This window comes from Takifugu rubripes, chromosome 9 (genome assembly GCF_901000725.2).
Source record: "Takifugu rubripes chromosome 9, fTakRub1.2, whole genome shotgun sequence".
Taxonomy (NCBI): domain Eukaryota; kingdom Metazoa; phylum Chordata; class Actinopteri; order Tetraodontiformes; family Tetraodontidae; genus Takifugu; species Takifugu rubripes.
In genome coordinates, this window is record NC_042293.1 from 13,833,951 (window position 1) to 13,860,851 (window position 26,901).

A 26,901-nucleotide genomic window follows, 5' to 3' on the forward strand; every position below is an offset into this window, starting at 1 on the left:
CCTGGTTATTTATTGAAACAAATGTGTTAATGCGCGTGCATGTCCATGACACGTGTGCACATCACGTTGGTGTTTGAGGTCCAGAATAAAGACTCTGCAACATTTAGAGGTGAAAATGTTGAATATTGTCAGTAGCGATCAGCTAAAGATGCTAAGCATTAACTAATATTTGAATTCATGCAGATGCATCAATGTGGTGATTTAGCATCGAGATTGACTGTAAATAAAGTGAAACTGTGCTACAAAACAACCCCAAAGTTAATCTTTCCCAGAGTCTCTGTTGACAATATGCACTACAATTTGAAAAGTTGCAAATTTTAGCCTGAAAAAGTTACTTTTCAGACTTTGAATGAGAATTTCTCTTGCACAAATGAATCAAAAGTGGTCTGCAGAAGCTCCGAGCAGCTTTTAAAGCCTTTTTGTTTGGACATTGACGGCTGGAGTTTATCTGACTGGGATGTAACTGGTTTTTCTGAGCGTTGGCCCACAGTGGGAGCCCTGACCCCCCCCCACCACCATGTGCCTGGCCCGTGCTCCGCTGCTGCCCCCACAGCCCAGGGTGGTGTTAGAGGCTGACGCACCGCAGACATCCATGGGAACGGGGGCCACAATTATTTTTGCTCATTAGTTTACACACGTTGGGCAACGTTAAGAGGAAAATCCTGATTTTCTTATATGAAAGAAAGGATGAAATGTCACCCTGAGATAAAAATGTTCTATATATGTCATTTAATTGGGTAGATTTAAATTAATGAAACTTAATTAAAACCCTTACAAGTGAACATGAATTAGCAGATTTGGTCCTTTTTTTGTCTTCTTTTTGTTTCTGATTAGAACGTCTGACAAACCCTCAGGAGGTCAGAGGACGGCGGCTTCTGGCGTCTCCCCACAACGTCCTCAAACGAGCACAGAACCAATGTATAGATGTGTGTATAGATGTGTGTATAAATGTGTGTATAGATGTATGTATAGATGTGTGTGTATATGTGTGTATAGATGTGTGTATAGATGCATGTATAGATGCATGTATAGATGTGTGTATAGATCTGTGTATAGATGTATGTATAGATGTATAGATGTGTGTATAGATGTATGTATAGATGTGTGTATAGATGTGTGTATAGATGTATGTATATATGTGTGTATAGATGTATGTATAGATGTATGTATAGATGTGTGTATATATGTGTGTATAGATGTATGTATAGATGTGTGTGTATATGTGTGTATAGATGTGTGTATAGATGTATGTATAGATGCATGTATAGATGTATGTATAGATATATAGATGTGTGTATAGATGTATGTATAGATGTGTGTATAGATGCATGTATAGATGTGTGTATAGATGTATGTATAGATGTGTGTATAGATGCATGTATAGATGCATGTATAGATGTATGTATAGATGTATAGATGTGTGTATAGATGTATGTATAGATATGTGTATAGATGCATGTATAGATGTGTGTATAGATCTGTGTATAGATGTATGTATAGATGTATAGATGTGTGTATAGATGTATGTATAGATGTGTGTATAGATGTGTGTATAGATGCATGTATAGATGTGTGTATAGATCTGTGTATAGATGTATGTATAGATGTATAGATGTGTGTATAGATGTGTGTATAGATGTGTGTATAGATGTATGTATAGATGTATGTATAGATGTGTGTATAGATGTATGTATAGATGTGTGTATAGATGTGTGTATAGATGTGTGTATAGATGTGTGTATAGATGTAAGCACAAATCATGATATTAGAGTCTGGACCTGAACACAGAAATTATATACAGTTCTTCAATGCCCAGTATGTGTTTTATATGTAACCTCAGTGTCCCATGAAACTTCAGGGTTGTCTCCAGTTGTCCCCCCCCCCCCACCAAGAGTGGCAGAAAAAGTCCCTCTAACAGGAAGGAACCTGGAGGATTGGGAGTTTGATCTTATACTGTATAAGAGTATAAAATAATACCGTGTAGTAAATTATATATAAGGAGGGGGGGGGGGGGGGGGGGGTAGGTTTATCTCACATTTGATTGGCTGAAGCTCTGAACCTTTTAACCTTTTTCCCTTCTGGTCACAGATTAGATTAAAAATCTCAGATAATAAAAGGAATAAAATTATTGTGTGGATTATTTATTTAAAGTGGAATCCATACATTTATTTTACCTGTTGTTGTGGGAGCCTTTGATTCGGACAGATTACTTAAAACCCAGCCGCACGTTTCTCCCCATCTGCGGGGGTTTACCTTTGGCGTCTCATCGGTGGTTTGCAGATGACACCTCAGGTGATGAAGCTGCTCTCTGGGCGTCCTAACGAGGTCTGGCAGAGAACCAGAATAATTGGGACGCATGTGAGGCGGCGTTGTTCATTTTCAGACACGAAACTGTCAAATAACAAGAATCTGGAGATAAAACCACGCTCGGAGGAGCAGTCAGTCATCAACCACGGCCATGTGTGGAGCAAAACTGGAAGAATCGAGCTCACCTGTCACTTTCATAAGAATTCCATCCATTAAAAAGGAGAAAAAGCTTTGACCACCTTGCTTTACTGCAGCCTACCACCAGAGGGGGCCGTTGCAGCGCTTTAAGCTACGCGAGCCACCTTTGACCCTGAAGTCAAAGCAACGCCTTGTCCTTCGGGACCAGTTGTCGTGGTGGGACGGAGGCCGGGTCTGACGGTGTAACTGGTCAGCTGATGCCTGTAAACACGAGCAGAAGCAACAAACGTGACAGATGCGCCAGATGTGAATTTTAAGAAGCAACAGCAGACTCGTGAGACGGTCACCTGCAACTCCAGGGTGTTTCAGGTAAACGTTGCGAGGAGATTAAGTGCCTCAAGGCAGCACAGGAGACACCCTGATTATAGTTTTGTTGTCCTTATGTAGCGTTAACTTACATATTTATATAATTTTGCACATTTTTATAATATTTCCCTGCATCATATAGGACGCGTAAACGTCTCGAGAGGATTGTAGTTTCCGCGGTTGTCCGCTGGGTGGCAGTGTGGTGCCGCAGACACCCGAGCACAGGCCAGACTAAAGCTTACATAAGAAATGATGGATGGACTGGATTTGCATGGCATCTTGATAAAAGGGACCATTCCTGACACACGCCTTCGTCCCCCGACGTGAGCAGGAAGATGTGGGCGTACACGTGTGCACACTGAGGACGAACACCCGCTGACCACCTGATTTCCTATATTGTTTCAGCAATAGGTAAGTTTTGACACACATATTCCCCTCTTTCCATGCCTTCACCTATCAACCTCATCTGCTTGGACTCGCTCCACATCTTCACCTCTGCCTCATCACCTGCTTCTTTCTACCTCCATCTGGCACACGGAGCCCGTCTTTATCCAGCTGTTGCTTGTGTAGCACTTCCCCGGTCTCTCTCTTCCTTGACGTGCTGTCGTTCCGAGCATGCAACTGTTCATTATCTTATTCACGGGGAGAGAGAGAGAGAGAAGAAGAAAAACCCCATAAATACAGGGAAACATTGAAACTGACAGTCTCATTTCCTGCTTCTTTTCTCTTAAACACAAAGCAAACCTTCTTGGCATTTCTAATTATAAAGGCAACCAAAGAGCGGATGGATGGATGGATTGCTCGTCTATTTCCATTCCAAAGATGACACCAGATGATTTCACTTATGATAACAAGTTGAGGCAGAGCACAACTGAGCAGTGGCAGCACCTGCTGTACTCTGATTGAAATCAGAAGCTCCCCCCCCTCCCTCCCCCCCATGAGCTCTACAATACTGACGTAGAGAACTGGAAAATGAAGAGAACCTCTTCTGCTGCTGCAGGAAAAGGGATTTAAAGAGCAAAAACCCTGCGTTCAGTTGTTAAAAATAGGCCGAGGCGGCGCCAGCGAGGGTCTCCCATTGAGCTGATGCACTCGGCCAGCACGCCACCGTCTGCTGCAGATCAGGGATGCACGGAACCTCTGCCCGAAGGAGCCGGGCTCCGCTCCCGACTCTGCTGCTTCGGTAATGTGCTGCCACAGGGAAGAAGCATGGAATTAATATCTGGCGAGACCAAATAGACAGCCGAGGCATTGAGACCCCGCTTTGTGCTGCGGGTCTCGGAGGCTCACCCCGCTTCACCGCCTTACTGTTGGGGGCTTTATCTCCATCCTGCTTCCTGGGTTGGCTTCTGTACTTAATAGGCAAATCCGCCACAAAAGGTTCGGAGTAAATTGTGTCGTCTCCTTTTTCTTTCTTTCCCCATTTCGAGTCATCTCTGCTGTCAAAGACGCAGACTGTGAGGAGCATTAAACAAGGCATTTTCCCCCGGACACGTGCGAGACAGGCCATCGGTGGACTCCGTAGGAAATCGATTATGCGACAGAAAACGCATTCCGTTTCATTTCCAGGCTGGTTCTGATTGGAACGCTTCGGAATACCGAAGCAATTACCACACGCCTGTGATTGTGTTTAATCTGAGGCGCACGCAGCTGTTGAGCTGGAGTGCTGGGATGTCAGAAACCAAGCCAGTTGTATGAAGAGCGGAGGAGCTAATTAATGAGCCAATCTGTCATAATCCGTCAGCTCCCTTCAGAGGAGCATGAAGCCGTGCGATTCCTCCGCCGTCGTGTTGAACCGTGTGCTCCTCACAGCCGAGTGGCTGCGTGCATTTTTAATTGCTCTAAAAAGCAGAAAGCCTTTGCAAATTGTTGCCTCTAAATGGAAAATGTGTTAAATTAGAGTGTCATTAGTATTTTTTAATCACTTACGCTGCAGTTTAATGATCGAGCTGGTATCTGTGACTTTTTTTGTGGCGCCGGTGTCTCATTCTGTCGGAGCCCAGAGCTCCGTTAGATAAAGTCAATGTGTGCAGATGTAAAACAAAGTTAATGTCCCAGCGGAGGGGAGCAGCTTCTTTATTAGCCAGGCTGGGACCACTGGGCTGCTGTGTTTGATCCTCGGACACCAAGAGAGGAAGACAAAGTGTGGACACGGTTGTAGTAAAAACGATTCTTTAATATGGAACAAACTCAGAGCTCAGCTCCATGGTTCCGTCCACCCAACACACACGGTAACACTGATGGGTGGAGCAGAAGAAAATCAGCCGGTAAGATCACAGTCCGCTCGGCCCAAAAAACAGGAGAGGCTAAAAAAGAAAACATGGAACGCAAAACCAAAGCCTACTGGGCGTGACCTTGGGATGCCCTGGACCCCCCACCCCTCCTGCCCCAGGAGACCGCGGGGCCGCGGCGCTCTCGCCTCCTCCCAGGGCTCTCCGCCCCCTCGCTCACCTCGCCCTGAAGTCCAGCGGTGCCGCTGACTGCGACCTGCTGACCTTTCAGAGATCCAGGTGAGGTCAGCGCGGGGGGGGGGGTTGGATTACGGAGGCATGGAGAGGCTGGGGCGGTCTCCACGGGGGGAAGATGGAGCTTGTGGCAGTGTTGAAAAGTTCCCTCAAAAGAATCCATTAGGTAACGCCGTCTAACGAGTGTCGTCATGTCACTTTGTAGCATCAAACCAATCGAATGTGAACGTCGCAAATGATCAGATCCAATGTTCAAACACTTTCTGATACCTGGAATCTGAAAAATTCAGTTGTTCTAAACTGAGATTTGTAATTTATAATATTACCCGGGCGATTCAAGGCTAATTTCTGACTTTTTATCTTGCATTACATGCAAAATTTCCCCAGAATGACGTGAAATCATTCAAATTTTTGAAATTTTAATCAATGTTCTCACCCTTTATTCTTTATAAAATGTACAAGAAGCGCTATTTATTTGAGATGGAATGTATCGAGTATTCGAGGGGAGGGAGATGGGGGCGTCTGGTCACCCGGGTCGCCCAGTAAGAACCCATCGCTATGCTAACACAGGGACATCAACAGAAGTACTACACAGATATGTACATAGCAACCAAGCCACACGCGGGGATACCGAGTAATAACTGTGGACAGGGAGGGGGAGGGGGGTCCACTGCAAATGTACAGATCCCACTGGTTGTGTAGTTGGTCCAAACATTAAGGCTGTTCTCTGGCTACAAACGCCGGCGGCGGTGAAGCCGCCGCAACGTGGATTTAAGTCACAGATCTGTGCTTGACATCTGAATATGGCTGCTTTGTGTTTCTGAGCGCTGAGCTGAGCTGAGCTGGCTGAGCTGGCAGTGCCCCCCCCCCCCCCCCTCCAGAGAGAACACAGAAAAGGCTAAAAGTAAGATGAAGGGATGGAGGTGAGTCCAAGCATGGATCTGCTCGACTTTTTGTTTTTGTGCTAAATCTTTCTCTGGTCCACAGAGCTTTGTAGCGTTAAAAAAAACAGGCGCTCGACAGCTAATGGACGAAGGGATCGAAGACAGATGAGGCGGCATGGATTAGTGAGAAATTAGACCCCCCCGGTGTACGCGGACACCCCCCCCCCCTTCCAGAATGAGAGTAAATTACAAATGGGGAAGGAGGAAGTGGAAATCTATACTTGGTGGGAGCTTGAAGGAAAACGTAGAGGTGGAGTGGACAGAGAGGAGGAGGAGGAGGAAGAGGAGGAGGAAGAGGAGGAGGAGGGGGGCATCTGCCAGCGTCAGCAGACAGTCATCCTGCGCCTGAACACACCGCGTCACATGACGCACTACATAAGAGATGGGGGAGGGAGGGAGGGGGGGAGGCACTGCACAGAGAGCACTACATCTAACACGCTCAAGCACGTGCGTGCACGCGCACACACACACGCGCGCACACACACACAACACGGGGTCCCAGTCTGCGTTCCAGTGCACTCTCCTGGCTGCCAGAACCTCGCTGTGTCTTTAAAATAAAAAAAACACCGAAAACAAACAAACGTGAAAAGAACGCACACTTTGGATCCCACTGGCAAGAATAAAAAAATAAAGCAGAAACAAAACCTACAGTTTATAAAAATGGCCAGTGGCACCAGTTTTACAGAAAGCATCCTGTCAATGACTGGCTTTTGAACAGTTCTACTCTTTTAGTCTACCAAGTATATGCTATGGACCTTACCAGGCAGCTAAAATCTATACAGTACTGTCATTTTTCATATATTTATAGATGTTTATACACTATACAAAGTTGGCAAAAATACATTAAATCAGATTGTACACATCACAATTGTGTGTCTCAGGTTAGAGCACTCTTTGAGGAGGTGGGCCGGGGTGAGTCCAGAAAATGGGTGAAGAAGTGTTACCTTTGACATCCCGCAAAGCCGCAGGATTTCACTGCAGGGAGGTGGGATCCCTTATTCATTATTATTACTATTATTATTATTATTATTGCCCACAGATTATGGCAGCGTTTGCGACAGCAACCCTCGATATGCACTGTGTGTGTGCGTGTGTGTGTGCTCCCTGCGCGACCGTCTCCAGGATGGGATTACAGCTGAAGGCATCAGTGTATCTGCTGTCCCTCCTGCTGACGGCCGCTGGGATCTGCTGCGCCGTGTCCCGTCTGTGGCGTCGACGGCCCTAAGAAGTAACGTGAAACCGATGAAGCGTGTCCGCACCGGCGCGCTGGGATTTGGGGAGTGTGTGTGCCGACACCCGCAGAGGCCGGACAGCAGCCCCGCACTTCTGATTTCTTTAAGCGAAGGATGATGGGAGAAGGCACCGGGGATATTCTGGACATTTGGTCTCATTTCCCCTCGTTTTCTCGGAGTAATTAAAAACCCCCGCCCGCTCGCTCCACCATATGGCTGTTGGTGTGGCTCCTGCCCTCATCCTGGAGGCTGCCCCGCCGAAGTTTAAGGGCTTATGCAAACAATATTATGACAACAGAGGTTTACGTGGCGAGTTTACATCAGACTGTTGTGCTTAACTTTATGATCCGACCGGGAATGAGAGAGGGACTTACGAGCTTGTTAATGGTCTTTAAAGGCGGGTGGTGCGTATCCTTCCATTCTATTAAATCTACATGCCCTTTCCTTCCAACGTATGGCCTCCAGCATGCCAACAATGACTCCAAATTCAATGTGGGAGTCTTCGTCAATGTCGGGACAGGGCCAATCCCGTCTTACACAATGGCATTACAGTAAATCCCCCAGCCTTTAAGCAGAGGGCGAGACGCAGTGCCAGGCGGCCGAGGCAGGCCGACTCCACAGGGAGGTGAGCAGCCAAGGAGCATTTTATGGCCTAGTAAACAGCGGCTACAGGCGCTCTCATTCACATGAATCTGATTTATGAGAGGCCGGTGTGCAGTGTTGCGGCTGTGTGCGTACAGGATGCGTCGGGTACCACTCCTCCCCGTTTGTTTCACCTGTGCCGACCTCACAACCCCTCCGACAAAAATACAGCGGACATCAAAAGCCCTTATTCAAGAAGGGCGGGAAAAAACCAAAAAAAAAAAAGAAATCAGCTTAGGCATCGTCCACATCACCACCGGAGCTCAGGAACATCAGCGTTTTCGCCCTCGTCGAGTTGACAAAAGGAAAACTTGGCATACAAGAAATGTTAAATCCACCGACGATATTTACATAAAGTTCTCAAAATCGGAAGGATTCACTTGTCACGTTGTCAAAGAAATGAAAACCAAACACAAGAACACCGAGCACACACATACACACACACTGATCGACGGTCAAATGCCAACGCAAAGAGAAAAAAAAAGAGGTTATTATTCGTTACCGTTTTTCACCTTCATTTTGTTACAGTTCACACAACTTAGCGTACTTTAACCCTGACTGGGAGGAGTCACATCGCGGCTCGGGCCGGACGCTTAAATCAATTAAAAGGGGGAGGAGGGGGAGGAGAGGGTCCGTCTGAGCAGGGGGAGACGGCAGACAGCCCGGGACAGACTCCTGGGCGGGCCGAGTCGTCACAACATGCTTCGTTAGAGTAAAGACAGCACGAGTCCTCCAGGCGGAGGAGACGCCACAGGCCTGCAGCAGCCCGACGCATCCGTGGACGCGGATCCACCCTGGAAAACAACGCGTCCTACGAGAGGGGACGAGGGCGTGACAAGGACAAACAGCACGGCCGCGCTCACAATATTGTGCTAATCCCTTGGCAAACAGGTGCGACCCCTTCAGCCAATAAAGCTTTTAGTTATTTAGAAAGCGAACGGAGGAGGGAGGCTGCGGGTGACAGTGATGAATTTAGGTGACGGGACACGCCCGCGGATAAACGTCCCAGGGAAAGTCTAAAGATGGATGTCGTCCCTCCCTCCGTCCGGGCTCGGATCAGCAGGTCGGCCGGGTTCTGCCGGGGCCGTTCAAGGTCAATGTCGTGGGAACTTCATCACACCTTTGTTGGTCTGAAGATGGAGCAGATGAGTGCTGGAATCGATAGATTCGGACTTTGAATGTGGCCAAAGTGGCTTTTTTTACATCCAGGTGACCAAAGTGTCAAACCACCTTTGCACCAGACTTTTATTTGGTGTTTTCGGAGGCTCCAGCTGGTTCCGAGCGGTGAATCTGTCATTGTTACTGAGCTTCGGAGCTGATTTTAAGCGTTGATGGCTTGTTTTTGCTTCTGCTCGTCGCCCGAAGATGCGAGTCGGGCAAAATCTGCCCTCTTGCTTTTCAACTTTTGCCTCAAAATAAATGTTGGGCTAACGTTGAGCAGCGTTTACTTTCCCCCCGGGCCCAGTCGTGTTATCGGACTCGTTTAGCGAGTCTGCTGGCGGCTGCTCTGCACAACGTTGACTTTTGCTTTGTTCCAGTAAGTTGAGATTAGAAAACTTTTGCTGCTACTTAAGGAACAATGTCAATAAACTAGAGTTTGGCTCGTTTGCATTTCTTCCTTCCCTCCTATTTTAATAAGCACAGAATTAAGAATGATCTCTTAAGCACCGACTGTAAACATCTGCAAACTGCAGCATTTCTTTCAGTTTTTCGTAATTAGCTTGAGGACCGTTAGCAGCTCCTCCTGCGTAAAATATGAGTTTAGAACCTTACGCCTAGCCTAAATGCGATGCAAAAATATTGTTTATTATCATAAATCTCAACAAATGTTGGAGAAATACGACCCCGAGAGGACGGCGTGATTTATTCCCGTTTTCACAGAAGACCCAAGGCTGGCTTTTTATTTAGTTTAACGAAAAGGGAAATAAAGACCGCTGAAAGCTTTTGGTCTGCCGTGAAGTTTGAAATGAAGTCTGGGGTCGGCTTTGCCAGCCAGTGACGCCACGCTGGGAGACAGAGACGGCGTGGCCTCCTCCTGCGTCACCGCCATTCTGTATTCATGAGCTCGGGGTAGTTGAAGGTCAGTGCTGCCAGCGCCGGTGCCAACAAAAAGCAATACATTTCCAAATGGCAGACAGGTGGCAGTGTAATAAAAGTTGGATTTGAAAATTGCTTTCTCCTTTATGCCGTTTGGCTCAGAGCAGGCCATAAATTTTAATGGTGCTGCAGTTTGAGAGCTGGCAGTGACGGGACATAATGTTGGGTCTTGCTGTTATTTTATGGAGTGTGCAGCTTCCTAAATAAACTGGGATGAATTACAGCCCACTGGGCCTGTTCTTCCTTAACCCCGAGAATGTGCATCAGTGCCACCACACTTGAATTCCTTTGAATCTGCCTCTTTAACATTTAAAAAAAAAAACAGTTTCATCACCAGGACACATTTCCCACTTAGAAAAGCTGCTTTTTAAACGTGAACTTCAGAGCTGACATCTCTCAGACGGCGAACCACCAGTCATTTTTGCCCATTTTCCAGGAAATATTGCTGTAAGAGTCGAAGGATTTCTGACATATTTTGCCGCCTACATGAATCCTGGCTTGCCATAAAGGCCAATTCCTTCATGTGCATCTGTCACAGCTCCATAAAGAGATTTTTTCTCAACCTGGGGTGCTGAACGTCACCGACTGCTACGTTAGAGAGATATATTTGGAGATGTGGGCCTGAAATGCACCAATAACTTCTGTGCAATGAATCATCCCTCCATGCAAACCTGACCACACTAGAGTCATACGTGTGTAAAGAATCTGCTCCACTCACACTAGAAGAAGCTTTTCCCTGCTGGGGAGCGCCGAGCAGGTCGGTAGGCAGGTGGGGGGGGGGGGCTGCAGGCAGCTATTCAGGCAGGTTGGGCTTCCTCCGCCGCTCAACTGTATTTGTACTGTACATTAATGAGCAGCCGGCACATTACAAGCCACACTCGTTTTCTTTTGCTTGTGGTGATTCTGACTTAAGTGCAAACTACACTCGTCTGTGTTTACTTTGAAAATTAGCATGGTCGTTACACTCGGTTGGTTTTGTGAGGTAAGAGGGGCTGCTCTCGTGAATCACATGCCGCCGAGTCGCACACGCTCCGTTTAAAAATAAGCTTTTGTTTGGACTATTTGGTTGGAGGCTGTTTTGCCTGTGTGTATCATTGGTTCCTGGCAGCGCCAAATGTTCCTGCCTTCTCCTTCAGCCATGCGGGAGGACTCCAGGCAAAGTAACTGTGGTTCAGCAAGAATCAAGTCGCACTCCATCTCCCTCTCAGTGAAAGTCAGTTTTCTCATCTCCTGACTGACACAAGTGCGGCATGAACAGCAGGAAGGCAGCAGATCGGGCCACAAACGTACAAGCACAAAAATGAGCAAACGCATCCTTCCATGATTCTGCAACACTCACCGCCAGAGACCCATTTGCCTGGTCATAATTCAAAATGTCCGTCCAATCATCTCCCTCACAGTGTCAACTCAAGTGGCAGAATAGCCCCATAATGTCCTTCTGAAAGAAGACATTTTGCATTTGAATGCACATTTATATCCTGCCTTTGCACAAAGCACAGCGATGCTGGCTAATCACATCAGGCTGCAGTTATTAAAAAGCACAACCTGACCTTGCTGCCCTCCAGCCAACCTTGGAGGATCTGCTGCATCACGTTACTAAAAATAAGAGCCTATCTGCCAGTTTGCAGGGTCGCGGGTGACGAAGCAGCGTGGACCCTGACGCGCGGCGATTTCACCCGGCAACAATTGATGGTGGACGAAACTGGGACCGATTCATGAATATTCACACTCCTGCCGAACTCCGATCGGTTCGACTTTATCCGCAGCCATCTGTGTCGTGGTAACAAATCACTCGATGGTCTGCGTCGACTCGGTCTCATCTCCGCCAACGCTCCCTGCCCCCGCTGCAGGGACGGAGACGCTGCTCCCTTCTGACCACCTAATAGAGGTGTAATGTGCTGTGGCAATGCCAGCGGTGGCTGTCAAAACAGAGGCTTCCTTTCTGGCCAGTTGTTCCGAGAGGTGCTGGCCTGGATGAGTGGAGAAGAGCCAGCACCAAGTCTCACACCACGGGGGAAGGCTCCGGGCTGACCATCTTTAAGCTTCAGGACTTCTGTCAGACTTCAAAAGAGGGGAGAGTTACAACAGAGCGCAGCAAAGAGTCTCTTAATGGCTGCTGCAGCGCGCAGACTGTTTATTTATGTTCTGCAAATATCAAGCTGAACCGAGAGCCTGTGAATGTGGGGCCGCTACCAGCAGACTCTTTAGTGCTCTCAGGCACTCAGGGATGAGATAATGTCTCTTCTGCTACTGCGATAGCTCACCAGTATAGATTAGAATGTCAGCAACAAAGGAGCGGGGGAAGAAAAGAGCAAAAATCAGTCTTGTTATCATCTTTGTTGCTTTGGAGTCGGTTTTAGAGTCATAAGGTCTGCGCTGCTGCGCCCAGGACTCTCCTGCAGTGTGTAATAGCACAGTTGGCCTGACCGGCCTCCCGTGACGGGAGGACAAGTTGCATCTTTCCATGCACGCCTGACATTTGTGACACCCGCAGCCTGCCAGCAGGAGTCTGGTCCCTGACACATGAGGTGAACTATAAAGGAACATAAAAAGAGGACAAATAAGGGGATGAGAGCCCTGCATCCACCCTCCTCGTCCTCCAGTTCATCTCCGAAACCCTGGAATCCCAGCGTGGACCTCCTCCTCTCCCCAGCTGATGCTCCCCCTTTCAGATACTCCTCCCTTTGTTTTCACCATGACTACAGTTAGCATCAAAACTACCGTCGCCATTATTGTTGTTACATTTTTCAAAAAAGTGCAGATAGATCTCCCCGCTGGTCAAGGAGGATGGGGAAACAATGGCAGTAAGAAGAGCAACAAGAGCACAAGACCAGAAAGAGAAAAGAGAAGATTTCTGTCCAGTTTAAAATGTGTGGCGCCTGTGTACACACACCCTCACACACACGGCAACAGGTACATACTCAGTGATGCTGATCAACCCCCACCTGCACACAAAAGACACAGGGCCGCACAAAGATTCATCACTAAAGAGAAGAAGGGTGCACACAATATCAAATGTATGTGCACTACTTTACATTGGAAGATTTGAAAATTGGTTTTCCATAGTGGGTGAGGCTGTGAAAATGACATCATCGTATCATTTTTGGGGTGTCTTCATCCTTCATCTTCTTTTTTCTCCCTCCCATCGGAGCCTTTTGTCTGGAAAAATCAGGAGTGATCCATTTCACAAGTTCGTTTTGTTCTTGCTTTCCCAGTCTCGGAAAGTCCAGTTTGTTTATTCATCTTTTTATGTTTTTTTTTTTCATCTCTATTTTTGTTGGAGCTACAGCACGGCACCCACAGCACACGGACGACAAAGGGAGCGCGAGGGGAAGGGTCCAGAAAGAAGAGTCCACTAATATTGTGCCGGAGGAAGAGAAAGGAGGAAGAAGATGGGGGGGGGGGAGAAGAGAGAGCGGTATCAACAGTTCCATCTGGAGGTCAGCTGGGATCATCACACACTGAGCATCGATCGCTTTTGACAACTTCAGCTGAACATTAAACCACTCTTGGGTGGAGGGGGGGGGGGGGGGGGGCTGGAATGGAGAGAGGATGTGATACACTTGAGACAGACGATAAGGACGGGGCCACAGATGCAGACAGCAGAGACGGGGAAAGAGAAGACAGGCGATGGAAAAGATACCGCAGCAGTCCAGACGTGTGTTGCCAACCGATCTATACATCAAATACATTATTATGTACATGTACGTACAGTAGTGTTGTTTACCTTAAATAGCCATATTAGGATTATATGAGATTAGACTGTTACTCAAAACTGTGATCCCAGGGGACTGGCACCTTAAATGCATCAGGAGCTGCCGCGCAGCTCTGAACCAAGGAGGCAGAGTGACATACAGACAGTCAGAGAGATGGCGTGGGGGGGGGGGGGGGGGGGGGGGGGCACAGAAAGATAAGACACGACGGGATGAAGGGGAAGAGAGGAGTATGGCAGGAAAAAGAAAAGATTTTAAAGGTTTAAGAGAGCAGATGGCTAATTGTACCCGTGTTTCGCAGCCTGGCAGCAAGTCAGTCTTGTGCATAAGGATGGGAGGAGGAAGGGGAAGGAAGGATGGGAACACGGAGGGAGCTGGGGGCTGATCAGGCCTTGAGGGCGTGCCACTGGGCGACGTTGGTGCGCGGCCGGGCGAGCATGTCTTTCCAGTGCTTCACCTCCCCCGGTCCGCTCTTCCATGATAGGTAGATCTGAAAGAGGGGAAACAATCAAACAAGTGTTTCTGCTGCCATCTGAACCCTCCAGAGATGCTTCAAGGGGGAAAATCTCCGGTTGGGGATGTTGGGACTTGCCTTTCCGATGACGTCGTTGCGGCTGAGCCTGTCTTTGTCCATGACGGTGATGATGATGGTGGTCTCCCTTAGCACATGGGCGGGCACGTCAAACGGGAAGGACTCGTTGAAGACGGGGTTGAGACAGCGCTTCATCGTCACCGTCTTCTTCTTCTCCACGCGCTTGTCTTTGTGCATCAGCCACACCTTCACGTATGGATCTGCAGCAGTTCGCAGGAGACAAAGATCTGAGGTCGGATGTCCCACAATGACAGGGCGAAGTTTAATGGAGCCACGAGCGGGGCGCTCTGGGAAGGCAGCAAAGGCTGCATGCAGGCAGACAATTTACCAGACTGAGCTGACACATATTTGGCCGGCAGGCTGGAGATCATCTTAGATATACAGAAGGAGAAGGAACAGGAAAGAAAACAGAGATAGCGAGGCAGCGATAGTTGACGTAATGTCACCTTGGAGTCTCTGATATCTACAGAGCAACCCAGCCTGCCAGCCAGACAGCCCCCGTGTCCTCGGCACAGACGGGTCAGGAAATGCTAACACAGAAGTTTCCAGTGTGATGGGGAGGGGGGGAAGGGGGGTCATACAAGGAGAACGAGAGGAAAACTTAAGTAAACAAGGGTTCTGTACCTGAGGTGCCCCCGATATCCATGGCTTTAAGATTGCGTGCTTTGATGATGTTCACAGTGATGGTGTTAGCTGTGGGATTATAGCAGAGAGACACCAGCAGGTCTCCTCGTCTCCCCTGCCGAACACACACACACACGCACGCACACACACACACACGCACACGCACACACACACACACACACACAGTGCAAGGATGAATAACAGTATGGAGTATCAGACTCCACATTGCTCATTAACATTAAATGAGTCTGTAACTTTTAACATTCCTGCCTCTTCTGCTCTTCTGAAGGCCTAATGACCAGCCTACATGCTGGAACTGTCATGTTCCAGAGTTAAATTGTGAGTTATTTAACCTTTGATCTCTTCCTGCGGCCTGCCACGCCGTAATGTGTTGTACCTGTAGTCGATAAGCAAAAGAGATCTCCCCAAAAGTGAGCTTAAACCATCTCAAAGGAGATGTTTATGGACCTGTTATTGGTGCCCTTTTTGGAGGTAATGACCCCCTGCGTGCATTTTAACTTATGACTTTGTTTAAAGCACAAAGTGAAGAGCAAAGCCAACACGAGACACCACAGCCGGGTAATTATCTGCTCCGTTCTTACGCTGCCATCACTGCAGGGCTTCAGCTCCTTCCAGAAGGTCTTTATCTGGCCCAGTTCCACCTTGTTAAGGGGAATTGACACCTCTCCAATGGGGTCATTTCTGCTGAAGCGATCGTAGTCCAACACCTGAAGGTACAGAGTTCGCTCTCTCACTTTTTCATAAGGAAAGCCTGAAAAAAAGGAGAGAAAAGTTCCAGAAAATAGGGACCATATTCCTGAGAGCACACAGAGGGCAGAGTCATCTTCACCCATCATGGTGGACATGACTGGGGTAAAAGGCCAAAGGCCATTTCATCAACTGCAGGACCCTTCAGCACACGTGAGGAAGAGTCCTGAAGACCAAATTCATTCACGTTTCAACACCTCAGGATATTTCTGAGACATCATCTAGAATATAAGACAGATGCGATGCTGAAGTCTGAGCGCGGCGCTCATTATGTGACAGCTCATTAGCTGGTTTCTCTTAAAAACCTGGGGAGAAACTGCAAATCGAATCACAAAAATAAGCCATTGATTATCTTTATTACCAATAATGAGAGCAAAAGTCGCTGTAGATGTAAATGATGTAAATGAGGTTTTCTGTGGGTTGTAATTATTTCTGCATTAACGCCGACGGCGCCACGGTGCTGGCGCCTGCGTGAATGAACGCCATTAATATTTTGTTATTAACTGAAAGGAATCATTAAGTCCAGGCGCTGAATTAAAAGTGTGAGAATTATGAAGCCAGGAAAAAAAAAACAGAATAAAAACCCTGTTGAGGAAGATCCGGGCTCAGCGGACTGAGACGTACCCTCGAACAGGAAGGTTTCGTTCCAGTGCGGGTTGAGGTTCTTCCGCTTGACCTTGGTCTCCAGCTTGTGCTTTTTGTCGGGCAGCAGGTAGATTTTGACGAAGGGGTCGGAGGTCCCGGAGAAATCCTTTGCGGGCAGCTCCTGGCCTCGGAGCACCTTGACGGTGAGGGTGGTGTTCTGGAAGCTGTAGCCTATGCTGAACTGGATCCGGCCCAGCTTCTCGCTGATGGGCCCTTCGCCGTCGTCGTCCTCAGATCCTGGAGACAGCTGCGGGGCGACAGGCGCGCTCACGTGAATATCAGGCTCCGTAATATCAGCACGGGCACGTGCACGATGGCTGTGGAGGGGGGTGGGGGGGTGCAGATGTTAGCGCTGAATTACCTTAAAAGCACAGTGACCAGCATGGTGTTAAGACGACGGCGTCTTATTTAGTGCGAAATCAGCGAACCAGAAGGCGCTCAGAGCCTCGGACCACCCTTGCCCCCCCTCCCCACCCCCCCCCCAACTGCTGTATCACTGCTGCTCACTTGAAGGACACCGTCTGACAGACCGCAGAGGAAGACGGAAGGGACGGAACGCAGCTCGAGGTTGGCGTTCTCGTCTTTCTGGCGTCTTCATCTCTGCGCCATCTGTCAGCGTCCTTTATTGTTTTCTCTCTAAAGACAGAAGTCTTGCTTTTGGGGGGGGGGGTTTGGCTGGATAAGACGTGCACCGATCCTCAGCTGACAACGAGCGCCGGGTTTGAGAGCAGCAGTCAGTCGGAGAGCAGCCTGAAACCGCTGGTTCGGCCGCACTGTCTTTTAGAAAATGACAAACTGCCGCCGACTCAGTTTCTGTCAATACGGGTTTTAGAGCCGACAGCCAGGGAAAGTGTGAAATATCTCGAGCCCACTTTAGCATGCGAGTCACCTTGGATGGATCGTCTCGCTTGACTGCCACCGTGGGAAACGGCCTGTGTTTATTTTTCAATTATGGTGATGTTACGTGGACCTTCAAAGCTGGAGGATGAGTCTGCAGCTGCAGTCCCACGTCGCCGAGCCAGAGGGGTGCGGGTGCAGAACGAAAAGCATCGGCGCTGTCGCTCCGCTCGGCTGGTTTCGCGTTTTACTTGGAGGCGTTTGCATCCGTTTGGGGCTCTCAAAGGAGCAATAATTAGGTAATACCGGCTGATCACTGCTGGCTCACAGTTGGCGTTCTGATTCACGGACCAAAGTTCTGGAGAGAGTCAGAATTCTACAATGTCAAGTGCAGCCGTCACCTCAAGGACGCGTCAATTTCTAGGACTGGATCAAATCAAAGTTGAAACTTCAGTCAAAAGTCGTTTTAAGGCATGAAAATTTCAGACCTGTTCCATTAACCTCAGTGTCACCACGATGAACCCTGGATCAGAGTGATGGTTCTGACCCTCCATCAGTTTCCAATAACAGAGAAAATATCCTGAATGTGTCAATCATTCATGCACTGAGATGGTGAAGCTGCTTCAAACTGTTGGCCGAAACGAGATTAACGAGCTTCGCCAAGAGCCCAAACGGCGACTGCAGGGAAACACGTTGGGGTGATAAGAATTCCCCTGCAGCCGCTTCCAAATTAACCTTCAGTTAAGATCACAGGGTGGTTAAAAACCTTGAGTGGCTGCAGAGTTACGGCAGACAACTGTTGGCTACGAGGATAAAGGTCATAATAACGCACCAAGACTCAAAGTGCGGAATTATTCAAATGTTATGAACATCCCCACCGATGCTGTAGGGCGGTAATGGATGCAATCAGACCTTCAGCAACTAGAGCTTGTGGAATATTAATTAAAGAGCGCAGGTCTGAAGGTTTGAAGCTAATGTTTATTACTTGTTTAGCACCTTTGCTGCTACTGTTGTAGGACGCTGGGGGGAGATCTGGCGGAACAGAGGACCTTACCATCACCATATCCCCGGTGAGAGAGTTGGCCAGGTCAGTCACAGAGGAGTGGCCATCAGCATCAGGGGGTTGTCCCTTGGGGCTGTTAGCCGGTTTGTTGCCCCTGTAAATAAAACACAGATGATGACCTGGAAGGAAAACGGCGTGGACATGCGCTGAGACGCTAACTGATGTCCCCCGAAAAATAAGGAGAGGGGCCGAGCACACGGGAGAGTCCGACCTCCACCTGTTTGGCACGTGAAAACCGTCTAACTGAAACAATGGTTTGGGTCCAGGTTTGCTGGGATAGATGTCCCTTCAGAGTGGACCGGGCCTCTTTCTAGCCAAAATAAAGTCTGCTGAAGATGAAACGGTGGGATCTCGAACTGAGGACGCTTGATGCGGCGAGAGGTGTTTGATGGAACCGTGTCCGATGAGTGTGAGACGACTATAAATGTGTCCAGGGTGGCAAACATCCATGACAGATTTTCAGACAGAACAGAACACAAAAACAGAAGTGCTGAATTTAAAACTGTCCAATTATCCGGCAACACCTCGGAGGGTAGGTTAAACCCTTCGACGCCGACAGGACACACGTGATTAAGGACAAACAGCAACAGAACGTCGCTGAGGACAACATAGAGAAGAGCAGGGAGACATTTGTAACGAGTGAGTTTATGAATAAACGGCATTGAAACACAAAATATTAATTCAAGCAGAGCAGAGATCTCCCATGGCAGAGTTAATACAAAATGTTAGAGAGTGATTTTAGTTTCTTCACACAAGGAGAGTTAAAAAACATAAAAGTTAAAGAGGGACAAGCATTGTGGGAGAAAATACCTCCATGTTCATACATCGTGAGAGGAAGAAGAGTCACAGAGAATTCAAAATAACGGAACGATTAACAGAACTAATCTTATGAGAACAAAGGAAGACAGAAAATACAAAGTCCAGGGCCAATGTGATGTGACTCATTGGACGAACAGCACTCCATAGATGACTGGTCAAGGCACAATGGAGCGGCCAAACACTGAAACACTGTTAGGCAATAAAAGAACGGTAAATAGTGAAGGAGAGGAAGAAGAGGAGGAGAAACACAAAGAGATCGAAAAGAGACGAGCGGACGCAGAAAGAATGCAGACAAACACAAACAGAACAGATAAAAATCATAAAAGCTGGAGAGAAGAGTTCAACAAGTAATGTAAGAAAAGAGAAAAAGCTAGCTGAAATTATTTATCTGTGTAAGAAGAGATAGCAAGTATTAATAGCATGAACAGAGAGGTCACAAAAAAGAAAATAGGAACAGAGCGAGATCGTTACAAACACCAGCACGTTAGAGAGAAAAAGTAGAGCTGCAAGAAAAGAGAGGGAAGAAAGGAAGAAAGGAAAGCCTGGAAACACAAGAGAGGCTTAGTTCGGTCAGTCAGAGGAATATCCAAAAGAAAGAGAGAGAAAAGGAAATTAAAGAGCTACGCACACACAGGTTATCTAACAGGAGACAAACGACATGCTAAAGGGAGAGAGAGCACAAAGAAGGAAAGAAAGAGACAATAAATACAATTGATCACCGCCAACAGAGAAATGCTCTTTGTGAGGAGACACCTAATGAAGGAGCATGGAGGAGATGCGTCGGACTAAAATATGAGTCTGGTTAAAACACAAAAAGGGGACGAGGAGAAAGAAGGTGGGAAATGCACATTTAGAGTGTCACAAAAGAGGCTGTTGGTAGAAATGGAGGATCAACAGTCAGCTGAGAGTCAACTAGTCGGATTTTCTGACCATTTAGCAACACTCTAAAAGTGGGGGCTGGGGAAAAGGAGGGGGGTCGGGGGGGGGGGGCCAAAGCGCAAACTGGCATTGGCTACATGTGCATATGGGATATATGCAAGTAGAGGTCACTCAATGCCTCAGTCAGGCTGGAACAAGGAGCCCAGAGAACGTCTGTCTGTCTGTCTGGCCAGCAGAGAGAAAGCTTCTTTCATCGTTTGCTCATTTTTGTTTGCTCGTTTTTTTTTTTTTTTGCCTTTTTCTTGAGTGCTCTAAACTGCAAATTTGAATGGAGAATTGACACTGAATGCAAAAATGTGTACATTTGTTGGGTTTTTTTTTGCAGAAGACATAGACAGAACTGGGGGAGGTGTGGGGGGGGGGGGTGTACTGACAAATAGACAGACGGAAAAAGCAGGCAAACGTAACAAGCAAACAATCACTTCAACCAGCGAGGAACTGGAGCTGTTTCGAGAGGGGACGGGAATATTCATCAGTTGGTGTTAGTTGTGTTAGTTGCCAAGGGAGGTGATTTCATTTCCAGGCGTCTGTTTCCTTCTTTTTTTAAAATCGCAGGCAAACAGCGTGTGAGACTTGATGGAACTCAAAAAGAGCTCTGAAGCACGGAGAAAGGCTGGAAGGCCTGGAAGCAGCTCCCTCCTCCACCTCCTCACAATTACCAGTAAGGGGGGGGGGGGACGTCTTCAATTATTCATTCTCCTTCATGCACCATTCAGCGCTTCAGCGTTCTCAGGTAAAGAGCTGCGGAGCCCTGCAGCACCTCAGGGTGGTGCGCTGCTCTAGGCGGCTTCCGCCACAGAAAATTACCAATCCAATCAGAAAAAAATAACTCAGGGAGTTTTTATTTATTAATTAAAGACTTAAAATAGCAGCAATGCTCGTGGCAGATGGTTGGAATCCGGCGGCTCCGTTTTGGTGCCAACGCTTCGCTTTTAAAGCTCTTTGGGCAGGTTTTGATCAGGAAATAGCTGCTTTTAAGCCTGCAGTTGTCCACCGTTTCCAGAAGGAGGCAGAGTGGACTCGGATCAGATCCTTTCCCACCTAGGGAAAGTGGGCTGTTGGCATGGCAACGGCTCCAGCAACACAGACCGTACGTATGGGGGTTTGGAGTGTGTGATGAGAGGTTATTGGGAGTGGGCGTGAAGGGAAGTGTGTGTTGGGAGGGGTGCAGCAAACAGGCAAACACAGACAACGAAGAAGGTATTTAGGATATATGACAGGTACGGGTGAGCGCCTCACACACACACTCACATGAGCAGACATATGGAGGCAGGCGGGGCCACTTTGGGTTTCACCGTCCTGTGATACTATCCTGTTTTGTTACCTGACCGAGGGCCAGCAGGTCGAAGAGAGGGGGAGAGGGGAGGGAAGACACTCCGCTTCAAGGCTGGAGAGAGACGCGGGAAAGAAAGCCCCCCCACCCCATCCAGAAACCCACCATCCCTGCCATTCCCCCCCCCGCCCCGCACCCATTCCCGAGCATGTCACACACAACCCGACCCGATGCATCCCAACGTCGACGCTCGGTTTCATCACCACCCACCAGCTATCTCGCTCGTCGGGGGCCGCGCCGTACTTCCGGGAAACTCGCAGTCACAAACGGCGCCGCTCCCACCACCCAAGCGCTGATGCCAGAGTGGACCAGTTAGCCCCACGCTTCCCTTCTCAGACGGATAAATGAATCTGGATGTTTTTGCTATTATCCAATTTACTTCCTGGACATCGGGGCTGTAAATGAGTCTAAAATAGCAGCGTTTACTAAAATCCCATTTTCAAGAGAGCATCATGGGAGGTTCCCTTGCAACCCCCTCCGCAAACACTCGTGCGTCTCTGGGCTCGATTAAAGTCACTTTCAGGGGAATTCCAGCGCGTCAGCTCATGCAAATTGTTTAGAAGTCAATCAAAACTCCAATTAGGAGTCTGACAAACTCCCTGGATCCTGTTTAAATAAAAGATTGGCCCTGAATGTGTGACTCCAACCACCATATCCCAGCTGTGCACGAGCAGCAGCGTGCACCTGCTGGGTGCAGCCGCGCATTGACGGGCACAATAAAAACACCGAAATTAATTTATCATGTGGCCTTTTTGCTTATCTGCCTCCCTCGACGCATGCTTTATCTACGAATGCTCTTAATTTGACTCTTTTCTGCCTTGGCCCTATCTACCCCTCCCCTTCTCCCCCCCCCCCCCCCCCCCCAGTGATGTCAGCCTGTGTGTGGGGGCCATGGGGAGCCAGGGCCTCAGGGAGAGCCGTAACTGGAGCCCCGGAGGACCGCCGCCGATTACTCGGGCTCTTAAAGCCCCTGTCACAGGAGGAGCGCCGTGTCAGACTAGCAGAGCATAGAATAATCAATTTACTTGTTTATGTACAAGCACAGATTACATCATCTGGAAGCCGTTTTAACGAGGCCTCTTATTCATTTACCCAAAAGGTTACCGTTTACCGCCACGTCCCAATAAATGAAAACCATAATCACCGTTTAATCACCTCTCCCCTCCCCCGACACAAATTTTACAATTTGCAACACTTTCTGCAAAACCCATGTCTGTGAGTGATTTTTATGTTATGAACGCGAATCTAATTCATTATTAATGCTCGTAACGCTGGACAGTGGTGGTTATAGACGACCGGTTCAGGTGCTTTAAAAAGCAATCAGACATCATGAGATCATCCTGTAATGAATAACTGTGCTATTATAATGTGCTTCTATACGGCACATTTGACATAAACTTCTAAAACAGCCTCTGTGACTGCAGAAAAACCTAGCGTAGCATTAGCCCCAACACGCGTCCTTCACATCGAACTCCCCCTCGGCTAATGCAGTTATTCTGCAAACATAATTCCATGATCTCGAATAAACAGCCATTTATATTGATTTAAGTGAAAGGTCATAACCGCCGCCAAACACTGCATTTGTCATCGCCTTTCATTTCAAGTTAAGCAATAAGCTCATAAATTACAGAGCAGTCTTACACAAACCAGAGAGCAATTAAGAGACAATCAGAGAACCGGATCAGAGCCCGTTTGCAGCAGCGTATAAACATATTTTCCCCATATGTGTTGGGGAAGAACTCCAGTGGCTCAAAACAAGTGATGTAACATGGATGGATGAATAATTGAAGGACTACAGGCCAGTGGATTGAATGTTAATGTGGCAAAAGGAAAGCAAAGCCCGCCTCTCCTGTCCTAAACTCACACTCTGATTGGACGGCTGGCTTGACGCTCAGAGAGTGATCTAGTTCCAAAGCTCTCTGGGACCGCGGGTTCCCTTTATAGAAACACTGGAGGAGAACCTACTGTATAGGTTCAGCGAATCGCAACAGAGTTCTGAATACCAATGAGGCATTAACAAGCCATATCTTACATCACGGTTGAGCTTTCCAAGACCCGCGGTTCATAAATGAGTCTACGTTAACACGCTAGCACGTGTGGCTCCCTGTGCTGTTTATTTTAAATGAAGGGTCTTTAACTTTCCCTCAACCTTGAAAGAAACGGCGGTCCGCTGCAGCTGGAGAATAAACGCCCACCCGGGCTGTGGGAGCGGGAGCGGAATAGCGCCTTAGCTCGCCTTGGACCGGGCCGGGCCGGGCGGTGACACGCGGCCACTGCAAAACAAGCTGTGCTCTTACCGTTATCTTTAACTACCCCTCATCTACGAGCCTGTTCACAAGGTTATTTAGCCTTGAACTAGTTTCAGATGTTTCTAGTTTCTGAAACTAACGGATGTCTGGAAGATCCAGAGATAAAATGGCTACATTACGCAGCACATACATGCTTTTTAAAAATCGTCGCGTAAGCTAGATGCTCGTTCCTTGTCTACATTAATTCGCTGCTCCTGTTTACCTAAGTGAAATCATAAACCATGCAGCAATGCACGCGTGGAGATGAGTGATGGACTCGGGATGGATCCACGGAGCGCGATGGCAGAGACATCACAGGGGTGTCTGGAGAGCGGATGAAGAAGCAGCGCTTTGCCTCTGCAGACTGGAGAGCCTCGGTCAGAACCAGCAGTATGGCAGGAGTGTGACTGATTCAATCACGGTCAGACATCTGTGAAGTCAGCGCTTATAGTGCAGGGAATTATATACAAGCAGCACGCTAACACGTTGCATTTCAGGTAAAGTGATGGCATAGCAGCTCTCTAAATTTAGCCTCCGGCCTAAATCATTTACCTTATTATAGATTTGAATTTAAAGCCCATCGCCAGGCAACATGATGCGTTTGGGGCTTGGTGCGTCAGTCATTCTGTCATGGCTGAAACATGCAACCGCTCCGCTGGAAATCCTCAGGAGTCCTGATCAAAGCAGAAGGGGGATCTTCACGCAGAGGCGGCGTTCTTGCTCAAAGAATAGCCTCGTGCTTGTGCAAATCCATGGAGCACGCACAGGAATAGGGCCGGGGGGGGGAAAAAAATCCCTTCATACAGCACATTTTACACCGAATAAAAGCTATTTTATTAGCTTTGAGAGCACAAAACACAAGAGGCCCGGCAAATGTCTCCCTGCAGCTGAAACGCCTTGATAAGAAAACGTTTACCGACTGGATTGTAATTACAGGAGCCGCTCTTTTAAAAAAAACACATGTCAAACCGATGAAACACTTGTGAATGAGGAGTAATTGGCGTGGCGAGTAAATCAGAATTTGTTCGCCCTGCCCTGCTATTTTGGTTCCATTTATTACGTAATCTCCAAATTGTCTCCCGATTCTCCACGGAATCAGAGTGAGGTTTAAATGACCTAATTGGACCGCAGGGGAAGCCGAGTGTGTCGCATCTGCCTGCCGTCGGACCAAAGAAGGGATTTCATATCTGTCTTTGTGGTCTTAGACGGTCGGGCTGTCAGACGCGACAGCGCCATTGTTGTGCAGACATTTATTAGTTGTGAATGGAGGAAAGAAAAGATCCATTTCCTGAAGAGAACGCTAAACAAATTATTTTGGGCGGTTGGGAGACGAGAACATTCTCAGATAGTAGATGAGGGGAAATGTTTTGGCTCGTAGCGCGTAAGGTGCCAAGGAAAAGGTTTATTTTTAGCAGCATGTTTATGTAAGCGTCTACCACGTCGTGGAATAATGAGGAGGCTCTCCGGGCCCTCGGAGGAGCTGCCGAGACGGGACGCTCGGAGCAGCAGAGGATGATTGAAGGAAGCTAATGAGCGGGAGGGGAAAAGAGGAACGCGGGAGGCATAAAGGTTTGGAGAGGATAAAAACAGGGAAAAACAAAGAGAAGATCCGACAATTAGCAGAGGGAGGTCTTAGTGAAGCGGGAGTGTTGGATGAGGATGTTGGAGCCGGATGCGAGCTTTGCATCCCGGTCAGGAGGAACGAGACCACTGGCGGGAGAAGGCGCCGCTTTATTCACCCACATGAAAGTTTAGTCATAAATGCAGCGCGCTGTGATTTATGAGCTCATTACTGCTTTACAGCTAACAACCAAATTGCTTTATGTGTTTACTTATCGCAGCGTTAGGCCACATTTAACCGAGCTTTTATCCACAACGCTGCTGAACTGTGGCGCCGCTCCAGGGCGGCACAACCACCCTCCACTACCACCATTCCCGAAACCGCCTACGACATGGATTCTGCCGCGTGCCGTCATGTTGCACTCCCGTTCTGTCACACACAACAAGCACTCGTGCGTCGCTCGGTACCTCTTCTCGGGAGGCGCTTCCTGATTGGCTGGCGGTGCTGCCTGCGCCGCTTCCTGCAGGTCAGGGATATTGGCAAAGTCGTCTTGCTCGGCCACGCCGATGGCCAGAGCCAGGACCACCATCTTCCCTTCGCTGGCTCCCGCCGAGACAAACAGAAAACAGACAGGCGAGAGGACAATCGGACACGGGGGTGGCGCAGAGGGGACAGAGGGGGAGAAGAGAGGTCATTTCAGGTCCAGACAGGAAACACAAGAGGAATAAACCCCCCCCCCCAGCAGTAATACAGTCCAGGGAAGGATATTAAGATGGATTCTTAAAGGCCAAAGTCTCAACAACGCTCTTCTTTTAATAAGGTGACCCGGCGTGTTTACATCATCCAAACAACAAATAACTAAAGGAAGTCCTGCTGATTGGTTAATGAGCGCGATATTTAAGCACGCACGCACGCACGAACGCACGCACGCAGCGCTCCCTGACTTACGGAGCTCGTCCAACCTGCTTTCCCTCCACATTCACCTCTCCCATTGTCTTCCTCCAGTTAAGATTTAATTAAACCTCATTAAGAGGATCTGGACTAATTGTTTCTATTTGAGCGACACTGTCTTGAGGTGAGCCGCGAGGTTCACCGTTTTCTGGGTCAGCGCTCTCTCGCTCGCCGTGTCGCGCTCTTCTCGTTTCATCAATTCTACTACGCTTCACGTGCTCCTTCCTAAATCCCCTTTCCCGCCTCGTTTCTATCCCCCTACACTTTAATTCCCGGCCGTCTCACCAGGCCGGCACTCCCGTCACCCAAACCCAGGGTTCTACAGCTTAATACCCCCAAATGAAAGTCTGCAGCTGCCACCAGGCAAAAGTTCTCTGAAATGCCATCAGAGCTGTGCTTGAAGCCTTGTTTAAATAAGCTCCCTGTTTTGTGTGTAAGCGCCAATATTATATGTCAGATTAACTCAAATGCCTCTTCGTTGGCTGGTTTTTCATTTTCACCTCAAGTTAACCTTTCAGAAAATGATTTAAATGTTTGTTTTGAAATCTGGTAGCTTAGCTTTAGCCTTCTAATGAAA

The 26,901-nt window shown here is 48.1% G+C and overlaps 1 protein-coding gene across 2 annotated transcripts in view; it reads right to left on the reverse strand.

The window, feature by feature from the left end:
- Positions 1–13,557: 13,557 nt before the first annotated feature.
- Positions 13,558–26,901, reverse strand: part of syt7a (synaptotagmin VIIa) — a 49,512-nt gene continuing 36,168 nt past the window's right edge. Inside the window, exons 7-13 of one of the 2 annotated variants that reach the window (XM_029841733.1) lie at positions 25,841–25,972; positions 18,425–18,527; positions 16,513–16,780; positions 15,723–15,892; positions 15,121–15,235; positions 14,497–14,696; positions 13,558–14,394 (exon numbers count right to left, since the gene is read on the reverse strand). In XM_029841733.1, the coding sequence (XP_029697593.1) occupies positions 14,290–14,394; positions 14,497–14,696; positions 15,121–15,235; positions 15,723–15,892; positions 16,513–16,780; positions 18,425–18,527; positions 25,841–25,972 (1,093 nt within the window). In that variant the 3' untranslated portion in view covers positions 13,558–14,289. The remainder of the gene's footprint in view (positions 14,395–14,496; positions 14,697–15,120; positions 15,236–15,722; positions 15,893–16,512; positions 16,781–18,424; positions 18,528–25,840; positions 25,973–26,901) is intronic. The other variant, XM_011607591.2, reaches the window with a different exon arrangement.